At 42.5% G+C, this 14,243-nt stretch overlaps 1 protein-coding gene across 3 annotated transcripts; it reads right to left on the reverse strand.

Annotated features, from left to right (window-relative positions):
• Positions 1-6,181: 6,181 nt before the first annotated feature.
• Positions 6,182-13,961, reverse strand: cep63 (centrosomal protein 63). Of its 3 annotated transcripts, XM_035177545.2 has the most exons (14): positions 13,625-13,958; positions 13,329-13,506; positions 12,469-12,564; positions 12,232-12,348; positions 12,013-12,126; positions 11,744-11,914; positions 10,759-10,904; positions 10,190-10,333; positions 9,980-10,082; positions 9,674-9,871; positions 8,563-8,649; positions 8,224-8,417; positions 7,517-7,859; positions 6,182-7,425 (listed from the first exon to the last, which is right to left on the reverse strand). In XM_035177545.2, the coding sequence occupies exons 1-14, from the start codon at positions 13,663-13,665 to the stop codon at positions 7,207-7,209; spliced, it is 2,151 nt and encodes a 716-aa protein (XP_035033436.2). In that variant the 5' UTR covers positions 13,666-13,958; the 3' UTR covers positions 6,182-7,206. The 3 variants fall into 3 exon arrangements, with proteins under 3 accessions (XP_035033436.2, XP_047199262.1, XP_047199261.1); XM_047343306.1 differs by having other exon boundaries at positions 9,674-10,082; positions 12,013-12,114; positions 13,625-13,961; XM_047343305.1 differs by having other exon boundaries at positions 9,674-10,082; positions 13,625-13,961.
• Positions 13,962-14,243: the final 282 nt, after the last annotated feature.

Below are 14,243 nucleotides of genomic sequence, written 5' to 3' on the forward strand. Positions count from 1 at the left end.
ATTCTGTAATCCACCATTCGGGGCGACTCAGGGAACAAACAGTCCTTGAGGGGGGAGGACATCATCATCATGGATCAGCCCATTGTCTTCTCCACATGTTTAGTTAAACCAAAGGCTGCAGACCACAGGACAGACTCTTCTGTGCTTTGTGGATCATCTCTGTCCGAGAGAGCAAACTGATTTATGTGCTGGTTATCAGTTTAAACAGACAGGGACAGACTGTATTTACCATCAATTTACCATCAATGCTACATCTCTTTAGCTGTTGTTTGTTTTACTTCAGTCCCTAAATGCACATCTCCCCCATTTAAAGAACTTAAATGACTGTCCCAGATTACCCAAAGCATGTTGTCCCACAGTATCAATCAGATTTGATAAAGTGGGACAACAAAGAAAATGTTTGATAAAAAAAAACTTAAATCCAACTCAATGCATATTTTGTTGCTTGAATACATCCCAAACATAATTTCATAACAATTAGCAATGTTCTTTTTTATGACAGATTTATATCCTTAAGATTAATTTGGTTAGAATCCTTTGTCACTGACCTTGTCCTGCAATTCCAAGGGGGAGCTTCTGATTTACACCTGCCCCCCCCAATAAACAGACTGAAGCTGAGGTGTCCCACCTTACCCAATGTCCCAGATTATCTGAATTCACCCTACACAACTGAGCAGGTATACACAGGTGAACCGCACTAGGACAGTTAAGGATAATCACAAGGGCAAGAAACAGGACAAAGACAGGAGCAAGAGATGCACAAGGAAAGAAGTTTCAAAACAAAACAGAAACTCAGGAAAACACAAAGACGAATCTAAATAAACCAAAAAGTGACACATAAAAATCCCCAGTTCAAAAAGTACAAACCAGTCCCTCAAAACTTCAACAAAGGAGTCAGAATCATGACATCCTTTTAGACCACTGTGTATATATAGATCATGTGACAACAACTACATCATCATCATGACAGGGAAGCAAACTCCATACATGAAGGACGTCTATAGCTGTTGAACTCCTGAGTTGAGTATGAACTGCAGAGGATGTCCACACAATTGGGTCTGGACTTTCTCCTGAGTTTGTCTTTCACACATGAACAAAGCATCAAGACATTCTCCACTCAGACGTGTTTTTGCAACAACACAGAAATCTCCTGTGTTCAGGTGAGGGGCGGAGCAGCAGGCAGGAGGCGGACGTCACCGATTAATTCTGCAGAGAAGATCAAGTGTTGGTTAACATTTGTTCTTTTCGATTTTTGGGATTTTTGCATCTGTCGCATGTTAGAAGTGTCATCAACACACCCACTCACTCGCAGGGAGTCCTGCGGCGGATCTCCTTCTGTGTTCTCACATCAACTCATTTGGATCTTCTCTGGAGTTTTGACTCGGGGGCTGGCCTGAAGAAACTCCGGAGAAAGTCCGGAGCCTCACATACGACCCCTCTTGAGAATGTTTGTAGATTATCCAGAGATCAGTGCATATCTGAAAGCAGCTTATTATATGTGTCTGAAAGCTTCTGGAACAACTGAAAGGGAAAACTGGCCTCGGGACTTGAGACTAATTGTGTCGAAGTCGGAGTAAAAGATCTCCACTTTTCTTCCACCACTAGTTCCATGCTCCAGTACACAAACAGACACACTGTAAGTGGGACACTGGCGTGCATGTAAACAGTTCATTGTGCTTTAGAGGAATGAGTCTCTTCCTCTTGGCCTCTCTGGCACTGTTCCCTTGGCACAGGGCGCCGAGCGGGACGGTAAGATTGCGCCCCTCTGCCTCCGCAGCATTCCAAGTGTCCTGCAGCGAATGTCCGGAGTCCGACTTCACGGGCCGCATCCTGCACCCACTCCCCTCAACCCCACCCGCCTGCAGAACAATGAAACATTCCCATCGAATAATAAGGGACAGGGACGACGCTGGAAGTGGGACACGGACACATGCGAAGCACGTCAGGCATGTTCTCTGAGGCCCCACGGTGGAATGTGCAAGCAAGAATGTACGCAGGCTGCAACACCTCTGGGAAAAGTTGTCTTATCTTCGTAGGGAAGTTCAGCAAATCTTAAAGTCATGTTCATCGTGTTTGTCGAGGTGCAACAGCCTGTGACGGGAGAAGTTCATCTCTGAGGAGCAACAGGAATCTGGAGACACATCTCTCATTCCTTGGAGCACTACGACAACATATTTCACACACACAAAAACAAATTGTGGGTCTTGAACCACTTTTGTAACACTGGTAAATCATTTTAATCAGTTATCACAGACACTCCGCCCCCATCCCCCAAGTTGACCCGCTTGCTTGAAGAAATACCTCCCAACCTGCACTTCTTTTGAACAGTTCAGAGATAAGTTTCTACACAAACACTCCATCTTCGTTCTTTATTCCCGTGACGAGTTATGATCTGACAGATAAGTGGGAACAAATACCTCAGGCATCCCTCCCCCCTCCAGATGACCTGATAATCTGAACCAACTTTCCCACTGACATGTCTGAGAGTTCGCCAGATGCACTCACATATTTGTTCAGTTGGGGTCAGAGCTTGATGAATATTTGGCTTCATGGACGCATTACAATGTCTGCGTTGTGACATAAGGTGTTCACTATGCATTCCTGTGTTGATGCCAGGAGCAGGGAAACCATCTCTCAGACCCAGTGCTGAATTACTGACTAACAGAGACGCATCTGATTTGACAGATTAAATGTTACAGTTGACCTTAGTGTGACAGCATGGAGCGCATCAAATAGCTCCCCCTGCTGCTACTATGTGGTAAAAACAAGAGAAGCAATGAAAGACTCAAGTGTCTCAACACATCGGAACTAAAACACACAAAACTATTTGTCAACATGATGTTGGCCGATAAAAGTGTTCATGCTTGGATGAGAATGTTATTTAAGGGAAATGCAACACAAAACAAGCACCTAGCAACTTTTTATATGTATCTTTTATAACTTTCATTCCACTGAAGAACTAGAATGGCACTCAGTTGACGACATACCTCCACCAAAGCCCAACAGTCCCCTTGAATCCAATCAAGCTGCACCAAACTTCTCAAACTCATGGATATCAGTTTCCTAAACCTGACAGATTTTTGGGGATTATCTAGATCTACGAAATATTCTCTAAAAAATCAGTGAATAAAAATTGGGAAAAATGACCCGTCTTCTATTGTTAAAGAAAGTGAACATTTTTATGGGTTCTTTTTTCGCTGAAATCTATTTGGTTATTTTTGTGTTATTATGTTTAAAGCAAACAAACAAACAACAACAGGGGTGAAAACTGGAATGAGGACGTGCTTGGGGTCATTTTTGGTTCTTCGCTCCTTCACTGACCTAAAAGCTTCTGTTTCATTGAACTAATTAACTCATGTAACATTGAATTAAAACAAACTTATTGACTCACTTACTTTTGGAGTTTCTTTCCACAGCTCTCTTGGTAAGTTCACCAATCTAAACCTACATTAATACATTTCCCTTGCCAGTTTGGAAACAACCTGTGAATTCAGCACTGACACATGTTATCACCTTCAAAAGTTGATTTTTAATTGTTTAGCAAACACCTGGATATTTACACACCCAACAGTCAAAGAGCTAAATCAACAAAGTCAAACTGTCGTTTTAGTTCCATTTATGTTCTCCGCCTGCAGCCTCCGGTTCTGCTGAATGCTCCTCTGTGTCCATCAGCAAGCTGCTGTGTTTGTCTCTGTGCTGTTTGGTGCTGGGCATGTAGAGTGCAGTGGGTGTTGTTCTGAACACAGTGTACTGATGGATCAGAAAGATGCAGGCGCTAAAACCAAAACAATGAGCTGAAAGAACATATCATGCTTTGCAGAGGTTGAGGGGAAACGACTTGTTAAGTGGAATTAGTGTTACAGATGATACCTTTCATATTACACACAGGGATTCAAACTTTGTTTACCGTTATAATGTCGAATATAACCACCTTACATAAACCTGAATGAGAAAATTAAACCTGTGGAGGAAGGCCATGAGATGTAGATAGTCTTTGTCATGTTAAATCTGTAAGAATTGTAAAGACTTTTAAAGATTGTGTATTTTAACATGTTCTTGTGTTTCTTAAAATACGTTCTCTTCTTATTTTTGAAATAAATTTTATGTCTTTATTTTCATCAATAATTTACGCAAAACACTTTGAGATGCATTTCTCGTATGAAAGTTGCCATACAAATAAAGTTTATAATTATGGCCCTAAAAGCACCAAACTTTGAGTTAACCTTTGACTGATGATGTCATCATGGTTTCTCAGCGTGAGCTTAGAGAAACAACTGGACACTGACACGACTCCAAAAGAATGATGATACTGCTCTGTGAAGGGTTCTTAGCAGATAGTCTGTCTGCATTACAAACTGCTGGTGTAGCGTTAGAAAGACATTAACATGGACGGTCTAATGAAAGACACTGATGAGTTGCATTATGGGAAATATAGGATGCAGTGATTTGGGGGCCTTAACCAATACTAGAGACTAAATCAGAATATCTTGGCCTTTGCTGCATCAATATTGACCCTTTTTAAGAATATTTCTCTTGAAGGTCAGTAAATATTATGGAACTTTTCCAGTAAAATGATGAAATGCTCCTTTAAAAAGTCAAAGCCAAAAAATGCATTAGCACTTAATGTCATGCGGGTTAAGAGGCTAATGCTGGCAATTAAATTCATTACACTAATCAATACAGCAATTACTCAATCATCCGTTAGCCTCAAGCCAATTTTTTTGTGAAGCAATATGTAAATAAGGGAGTCCGAACTCTCCCAGGGTTTGAATCCGCCTCACTCCTCCCTTTTACAAGGCCCCTTCAAGGAATCTCCACATAAAAAAAAAACGTTTTCACCTCCAGAGCCAGAGGAATGCCTGCTTCGCCAAATTCCTCCGCACTGTTTGTTGGGGCTTACAGTGCACGTAGCGCAGGCTACCAAATACCTGAGTGAGAAGTCACTGGACACGGAGACAGCAGAACGTTATTTCTGCTCTGTTATTGTAATATTATAAGGGCAAAAATGAAAAACACAATTTTTTTAGAACTGTTTTTCCACTTTATTTCCATTCTATCAGTGTGTCCTTCATTAGAAAAGCAATAAAATATAATGATTCCCCCCCCGAGGCCTTTCAGTGTCTCTGAGGTTCAGCGCCCCACATGGTTGATATTAACATTCCATACAGTGTCTAGTGATGAGGACAAAGCAGGCCGCAGGGGAAGGTTCATGACAGCATTGGCATGGTGCACACATTCCTGCATTAGACTAGCTGCAGGGCCTCTGGCTGCTGGTGCGGGTGGAGGGGGGGGTTGGGAGACGAGTAAACAAGAAAATAAGGAGAGCTACAGTATGAGCTGCCTGCTCGGCCTCCCTGCTGTCTGGACACCCATGTGCATATGTGGTATTTTCCCAGTTATGACAGACGTGCAGGGAGGACAGACACTCCTCTGCCTCACAGCTACATTCTTGCAAAACATATACCAACGCTGCATTTTGGGCAAAGTGAAAAATTGGAATACGCAGCCTCCTACGAGGAGAAAGTGCAAAGGAACGCAGCTTAATGTCAGAAGTCCGACAAGTGGCTCAGATGGAATTCAGCAACCAAATGTCAGCTATGTGAAGTCTCACAAATATGACAGAAGACGTCAGGAATGATCAGCAACTTCTTCAGGCCAGTCTAATCTATTAAAAACAGTCCAGAAAAATGTGAAGCATGCGTTAACCCCCGAGACAGATATCAGGCATATTCTCATTTTTTTCCCCCTAACCGCAAAATTCAATCATCAGTGCTCATACAAGCTGGAATGAAATGTAACATAACATGAAACATCTTGAGAACAGCCTCATCTGGCATCGTAAGTGTCTTTACAGATAAATTAGATAAATCACTGCAGATGTGTTTACTGAATCAACTGGCAAACAATTTGGATCAATTCATAGTAGCAGTCGGTACACGTTAGCCCTGACCCTGATCAGGCCCTGACATCTTCATCAGTTTGCAGATGATGAGCTCCTGTTGTCGGCCATCAGGACCCACAGTTTGTGTCCGTGACCACAAAAGCGGGAAAAGAGACCCTGATTCCAAATCTCATTTTCCATTTTCCTTTCTTCTTTCACTTTTCAACATTTTCTTGTCCCTTTACACAGGATTACAAACTGACCAGAACTAAGCTATTTGACACATTGAGTAGAAGAGTATTTTGATGAAAGTTAATATTTAATTGTTACTCATAAACAAATGCTCATATTTACATGGTCCATGTTTCCTCTTCCTGTCAAGACTGTTTCAACAGATTGTATAAAGTGGTGTGATTGGTTATAGGATAAATAAATTACCATTAGAAAATCTGAGCTGATCAGCAACACAATACAAACACATTGCAATAAATCTGTCATTTGGAATGCTGGCCTCGTTCAGACCTGGTATTTAGAGATCCTGAGAGATCTGATCACAAGGGGACAACGTTAAATTTGTGTGTTCACACCTGGTATTACATCCTGAGTGCATCTCCTGTGACCACTTGTGATCAAATCTCACTCCCTCGCTCTATATGCATATAATCATGTACGTCATTTTTGTTCTTGAAAACAAAATGGGTTGTTTTTACCTAATCTGAGTTTACAGATGTGTCTAATGGCAATGTGTGTGTGTGTGTGTGTGTGTGTGTGTGTGTGTGTGTTGGCACAAGCGAGAGAGAGAGCGATAAAGAGAGAGAGTGAATGGAGTCAGGAGGAGCTGAATGAATGAATCTCGTGCGGTTATGAAGAAAAATGTTACCAATCAAAGTAAAGTATCAGTCATTATGTGTTGGTCAGTGCTAATGGGCAGTGAGAAGAGTCAAAATAAGGTTAAACAGTAGTGGGTCTGGGGACGTCAGCTGAGTTGTTGGTCCATCACATGTGGCCCAGGACGCCTTGATGTTCTCAAAGCGTCACAGAGCACCTCCTAATGGTGATTGGATCTCAGGACTCTGAGTGGGGTGTGTTTAGATCTCAACTTAGGTCTGACCATGATCGGATGACTCAGGACGGATGTTAATACCAGGTCTGAACAGGGTCTATGTGAACCAGGTCTCAGCAGCATCTTGAAAAAACACTAGAGTGAAGTCACCGCTCCAAGCTGCCATGCTGAATTTATATGTACAAATACATGTAAAAAAAATACAGATCTCTCTAGAGTTTAATTCTGTGCGACATATATAAAAACGCCCAACAATAGTGATTCACGACTGTTCATCCCTCACTGACAATTCTGTACAGATGTGTGGGGGGGATTCAGGCTCTGAGCCAGTGGGCAGGTACTTGGAGGCTGTTCTAATGTTGTTCTCTCTCATCCCCTGGATGTGAGTGTCCAGTCTCTGGAACAGCTCGTTGGTCAGTAACATTTCCTCTTCCAGGAAATGAGTGACCATGCTGTCTGCAGGTGAAGCTGATGAAGGCTCCTGGGAAGCAGCAAAAACACAGAACTATAGAATTGTTTGCTAAGAAGCACAGTAAATGTAGATTGAGAGATTGACTTGTAATGAGGCTCACCAGTGGAGAGGTGGCAGGAGGGACTTTCTTCCTGGACACCAGGTTCGGCGAGTCTTCGGAGCTGGAGCTCTGTCGCTCAGCAGATTCATTTGAACTTAACATTGGCACCGAGTTTGTCCTGATCAATCTTTTGCTGCTGGAGGAGGAAGAGGAAGAAGCTGATGACTGAGGCCTATCGTCTTGGACCTGGCTGCAGGGCTGGTCTGTGTGTGACTTCGAAAGCGTGTGCAGCTCTTCAAAGAGCCTCTGGATCTCTCCTTCATGGCGAGTGGTGTTCTCCTGCGGCTTAGCTGCTGCGGCCTGCGTCTCCTCCTGGTGATTGTGATGTCTGGTATCTCCAGTCCTACAGATAACACAAGCAGGTACATCAGTTTGTTGATCTGTGGTGCTTGTGTGTCTGTGTATGTAGCCTTTTGGGAATGGATACACTAAACATTCACTCCTGGGTCAAATGGCTCTGCAGTAGACGTGGGTTTTAATCGGCTGTGGCTCCGATAGGCAGATTGACACCAAGACAGAAGTTCCTTAAGACAGAGCAGCGAGAGAGTCTGCAGCTGTCAATTCATTTGTGATGTTGAACATGATGCACCAGGGGAAAAAACAGAGAGGCAAGATTCTGTACCGGCAATGCCTTTTTTTAGCGGGTTTACCTGCGTTTAAAAAAACAACCCGCTAATATTGGTGTAGAAGAGGTATCAGACACCTACTTGTCCTGAGCGGGCCGTGTTCGGTCGGTTACAACATGGCTGAGCAGGGGACTTTCAGAATTGCCCTGGATGGACACCCCGACTTGGGCTCGCATCTCACTGAGTGCCTGCCTGAGCTTTTGATTCTCTTGCTCCAGGCTGCTCAGCGAGGACATGTAACTCTCCTTCAGTGATGCAAGCACGGAGTCCCCCCTCTGAGGAGAGAGAGAGAGAGAGAGAGATGATTCAGATTGTTTTAGACACAAGCACTGAAGCCACATTAAGAGAACAATTCTGTCTGCTGCTGTCTGTAAAAACCATGCAATGACTATGTTAACAACTATTTCAAAGCAGACAAACCTTTGGTGACTGAGAATCCAGTCTGTGCAGCAGATCCGTCAGATGATGGTTCTCAGTTTGCACAGTCTCCAGCTGTGTCTGAGTCATCTGGGAAAATCAGAAACAAGAAATACATGATACATGTTTAAGTGACACCATGAGCAGATGATACAGATTTCCTCAACACATCAAAGATGAAAAAATACAATGCTATTCTCAGGAATTAGATCTTTAACAATTACATTGTAGCCGCTGCCGGCTGCCAAAAATGTGTGTAAGTACAATTCAGCGACACAACCACATTCACATAGGGTCCTGGTTGAAAAGTACCGGACTTCCCTTTTAAAGCCTCCAGGTCACATACACAAATGGTAGAATTTATCTTGTGGCATCCACCATCTCAACATTTTGAATGAATTAATTTGCATATCAATTGTTTCTAATCTAACCATGTAAAGCAATTTAAAATTTTGTGGAAAACTGAAGAAGACACTATTTTTTAAGTCAAATAAATGTAAAGTATTTGTATACATCTTAAATACAGGGTCCATGTTTTGGATAATGTTAAAAGTACATTATTTGCCTTCAGAAGCAGATACAAGTAAAAATCATGTTTACTCCTACTCTCAAACTTAGAAATGAAAACTATTTATCAAACATCTTTTAAGTGAAAAAATGCTGTCACAGAGTTGCTGAGGTCAGTGAATGTACAATACGTAGGGTCAGTGTATGTCTGTGGTTTGCTGAGAACATGTGATACTGAGGATACTCTTCTTTTATTCATATCATTACTTTTCAACTCACGTCTCACTTCCCTCTCGTCGCACCAAGTGGCAAATATTGCATGAGCATTGTGGCTCTTTCTCATTAATAACATAACAACGGAATTTATTATACAAAATAAATCTGTACGTTCAAAAAGGGCTAATTTTCCATTCCTGTTTGTGATAGAGCCTGATTCTATAATGTATCATTAAACCATTACAAATATCTCTATATAATAATCTGTTTAAAATAATAATTTGACAGTTTGACTGTCTCCTACACCTTATGTAGGTGTTCCATCATTTTAAATAATGTCCATTAAACCAGATATGAACATTTCACAGGGCTACACATGTTACTAACTCACTTTGAGCTCAGCTGCCTTCTGCTGTGCTCGCGTCACCTCGCCACAGAGCTGCTGCTTGATGTTGGCCGCGGAGCCGCTCAGTGAGGCGATGGTGAGGTTGCGCTGGTGCAGCTCGCCGGTCAGCTTTGACACCTCCTTCCTCATCCCGTCCACCTCACCACTGTGAGTCTGCTTGGTCGTGTGAAGCTCTTCTCTCAGCTGCAGAATTAATCCACAGAGGTGATAAGTAAGGAATGATGCTGATGGGTAAAGGTAAGATGCAGAAAACACAGTGTGTGAGTGAGTGAGTGAGGGAAGGTTTCTCACCTTTTTCAGCTCAGTAACAGAAGAGTCATGTTCTGCTTTTATGCTTCTCAGGTCTTGTCCTGTCTTCGAGTGGTCAGCACTCAGTCGGTTCACTTTATCCAGTCTGAGGAAGACATGAACGGGAAAACACAGAATGTTAATATAATATAATTTTCTATGTCAATAACAATACTAATAATAATATGGATGTATAAAGACTCCAGTGTTCACCTCTCTTTGAGACAGGCCAGTTCAGCCTTGAGATGAACCTCACAGGCCTGAGCACAGTGAAGTTTGGTTGCAGTCCTCTCCAGATCCCGTCTTAGGGTCTCCACACTGGCACAGCCCTGAGCAGTAAAGCAGTCCTCCAGAGAGCTGTTCACACAAGAACACACCAGCTAAATTAACAGCTAGCACCCTCCATCATTTATTCTACAGCTAGACAACCCCCCCCATGTTGCTTGGTCCTTCAGCCTCCTCTAACCTCTGGCTCCTTTTGCCTCCACCACCACTAACCAAGACGACTAACTACGGAGAGAAAAGTGCATAAGTTCTGTGCCATCCCTCCAGATTCATGATTGTCCAGTTCAGTTCAGTTCAGTCCAAGAACATCCAGGAAACACTCACAACTTCATTCCACCTGTTTGTAACTTTCTCTCTGACTACTCTAAAACGACTGCAGCTACTCCACAGTGCATCATCCACACAGCAACAGTACAGTACGCCCTCTTGTGTAATTTCTGCCGTACTGCATCGTGACAGAGTGAACACACATTATCGACAGACGGAGATTCACCCACCGAATGACTTGATCTTTAGCTTGCAGCAGCTGGTTGAGTCTGGCAGCTTCATTACGAAGCCTTTGCTGTTCAAAACGGGCTCTTTGCACAGATGTATCCTGGGAGTCCAGTGTGGCATGAAGCGGCTCCCGTTCCCCTGAAAACACCTGCAGAACATCGGAGAACCATTAGCTGATCAAATGATATTACTGCACTATGGCTGTCTAAAGGATGATGAAATGACAGACTTATGAAAAGCAAATTTTCTTTCTGTTGATTGTTCAATCATCAATAGACTAGAGCTGCAATTGTTAGCTAATTATATGACTAACATTTAATGTGCAACTATTATGATAATGTACATGTCCATGCATAAAAGACATATTATTTCTGGCTCCAACTTTTCAAATGTGAAGATTTGCCGCTTTTCTTTTTCTCACGGGAAAGTCAAATTAATATTTATTAATATTAGCCGGCCGGTTAGAAAAATAAGTATTTTGAAGTTGTAACTTAGGAAACTAAGATTGTAAAAGAAATAAGTTGTCAAACATTTTATATAAATATACTATGATATAATACACAGCTACATTTTACGACTCAAATAATGAATTGTTGTTAATAATAATTAGTTGCAGCCAGTTAATAATCAATAACTTTTTTCGGCTCAAACTGTGATAAAGGTTAGGAGCCTTCAGCTGTAGTCTGAGCTGTGCAATATTCACATGAACAGCTGACAGGGTTACTTACAACATTAATTCTGTTTATGTTATGTTTTGAAGCAGCATCCTGAAATGTTCTTTTCGGACCAAGATAAACTGATGCATCGAATGTTCTACAAAGTGAAAAGTTCACAGAAAAGACTGACCATGTTTACCAGGGAACTGCTTTAAATAGGTCACTGAATGCCTTGGTTATTTTTTTTCTTTCTTTATGTGACATGGAAAGAGCCACATCATCACCCCCCTAACCTGCCGCTGCTTGTACATGTTCCTATCATTGTGCTGACCTGCTGCTCTCTCTGGTTCTGTCCCAGCCACAGCTCGAGTGGCCGGAGTCGCTCCAGTTCGAGCTCCTGCGAGTGCAGGCTGCTCTGAGTCTTCTCCAGCCGAGTACGCAGATTCTTCACCTCCACACACTCCCTGTGCTCTTCCTCCGTCTGCCATGATGCCCACTGAGTCTGGAAATGAACGTGGTAAAATAACCTGACTCCATTTTGCCTCGGCATCAAATAGTCTGACTTGACATCTAATGTTAAAGTTTATGTTCTGCTTTTACATTCGCACGCGTGAGCTCATCAGTCAGGCTCCGGTTCTGGGCCTCCAGTGCTGTCAGCTGTCTCTGGGACTGGACGTGTTGCTGCTCCCACTCTGCAGCGCGCTGACGATATTCCTGCAGGGAGAGGCAGGGATAATTAAGCACAACCAGTAGATGGCAGTAAAAGGCAATTTGTAGATGAGATCATGTCAAGAAAAGCTGTAAAGGGAACAGTTGTACCTCAATCTTTTCATGCAGTTGGGTCACCTCTGAAAGGTTCTTCTCTTTCACTCCTCCACTGGTTTCCTTTACATGTTTGCGCTGGAGCTTGTGGTAACTTCTCTTTAATTTATCCAACTGCAGGTAAAGAAAGTTCATAATGAAAAATAAGGAGGAAGAATTACAACCAGACTATTTTACATCGTGACAGCTTTGATTAATTGTTCATTGTGTAACTGATAAATTAAGTTGTCTCACCTCTTCACGAACTTTCTGTAGTTGTTGTTCGTACTTGGCATCTAACTCTGGTCGATCAGTCTGGACATCTTCTAGCTGCTTGTGGAGCAATCCGATCTGTGATCAGAGTGCAGATGGTGATGATACCATAGAAAGATGGATAAAACATTAACAAACCCAGAGGAAAATTATGCTGCTCACAATTGTCTTTCTTGGTCTCACGAGAAATAAATCTTCTCATTTGAAGATGACTGAATTGTGATCTGTTTGTCCTGAACCCCCTTTAAGAGAAATACGCAGTACACGTTTAGATAAATGATCCTGACCAGGAGCTCTTCTACTGTGCCCACTGGATTCTCAAGAGTTTTCTTTAGACTTGAAATTTGGTCACTGAGACAAATTTCAGATAGTTTTTTTCAAGTTTTTGTGGCATTTTAATGGCATTCCAAGAATCTCTTTATCTAAGACAAATAGAGATGAGTGGAGGAAGAAAGAAATAGGTGCGTTTCAAGATCTTAAATAAGAGGAAGACTAGTTCTCAGGAGCTAAATTTAAGAAGAATGAGAAAATACTCTCAATCTCATATTGATCATAAATTGAGCTTTTGTGTGGAGGAGAAAAGGCAAAACAAAAAAAGATATCTTATTTAGAAATTTCCCTTTCCTATAATAACTTTATTTAGGAACATACATGTCACGTAACAGTTCAAGTGACTCCTTATACTTATTTGCACAACTAATGAAACTGTTACCCCCCCAGTTCAGAATAAGAGTGTATTAGTGATCTACACTCATCAGCATCGGTGTGAAAATCCACATTAACTGACAGACCAAACTGAGTAGCATCAGTTAAGTGACTGTAGTGAGGATCTTCTACTTCACCTCCAGGTCCCTCCGTTTTATAAGGTTCCTGGAAGTCAGCAGCTCGTCCTCTCCTCCCTTCAGCCGGAGCCTCATGGCCTGGACCTCAGCCTCCCAACCCTTCTTCTGCTGGTTGATCATGATGTCGATCTGTCGCATCAGCTCCTGCAGCTCTGGCTCACACGACGACAGGACAGAGCTGCGATACAAAAACAAAACATCAGAACAAGGTTGTGTTTGTTGGATCAATTGGAAAGTTAAGAGAGTTGGAGAGAGTTAAGTCAAGTTAATGAGGCTCTAACTACAGTTCGCGTTACCTTAGATTTGGATTCTGCAGGGATCCCAAATGAGCCTCCATCTTGTTACTAACTCCCTCACAGTGGTGTACTGACTCTGTGGACACTGAAGCTAGCTAACAGCTAAACCGACTAACCTAGCAACCTGTGAGGCAGCATCGACGCTGCTAACTGTCCACAGACACACTGCTCTGTTCAGTCAAGTGTAGCAGACACGTGAATTAAGTGCCATTAACATAGTTAGCCAATGCTAAAAGCTCAAACGAACCAGTTTCAGTATGCACGCTACTTTTGTTTACATCGTCAACTGACCGACTTGAATGGATTTCCTGACGTAAGGCGGTAACTCCACCCCCAGTATGTGACGTCAGCACGCCGTACGTCACTCCGGGGCGCTGCAGATGTTCTCTGTGCTGCAGTTCCAGATGTTCTCTCTGTAAGATGACGTGTTAACATCTAGTATTCAAGTCAAAGTGCAACATTAACCCCTGGCTACGTCCTAAAGTCACAGTCAGTGGTAACGTATTTGTTTATGAAGCTTGTCTCCATAACAGTCGATTCCCTCGCGTTCCTTATCAAGCCGAACGGTGCTCTTAGCGCAGTTTTTATAACATCCAAACAGAATTAGGCCGTCATACTG

This window comes from Hippoglossus stenolepis, chromosome 14, assembly GCF_022539355.2.
Source record: "Hippoglossus stenolepis isolate QCI-W04-F060 chromosome 14, HSTE1.2, whole genome shotgun sequence".
Lineage (NCBI taxonomy): Eukaryota > Metazoa > Chordata > Actinopteri > Pleuronectiformes > Pleuronectidae > Hippoglossus > Hippoglossus stenolepis.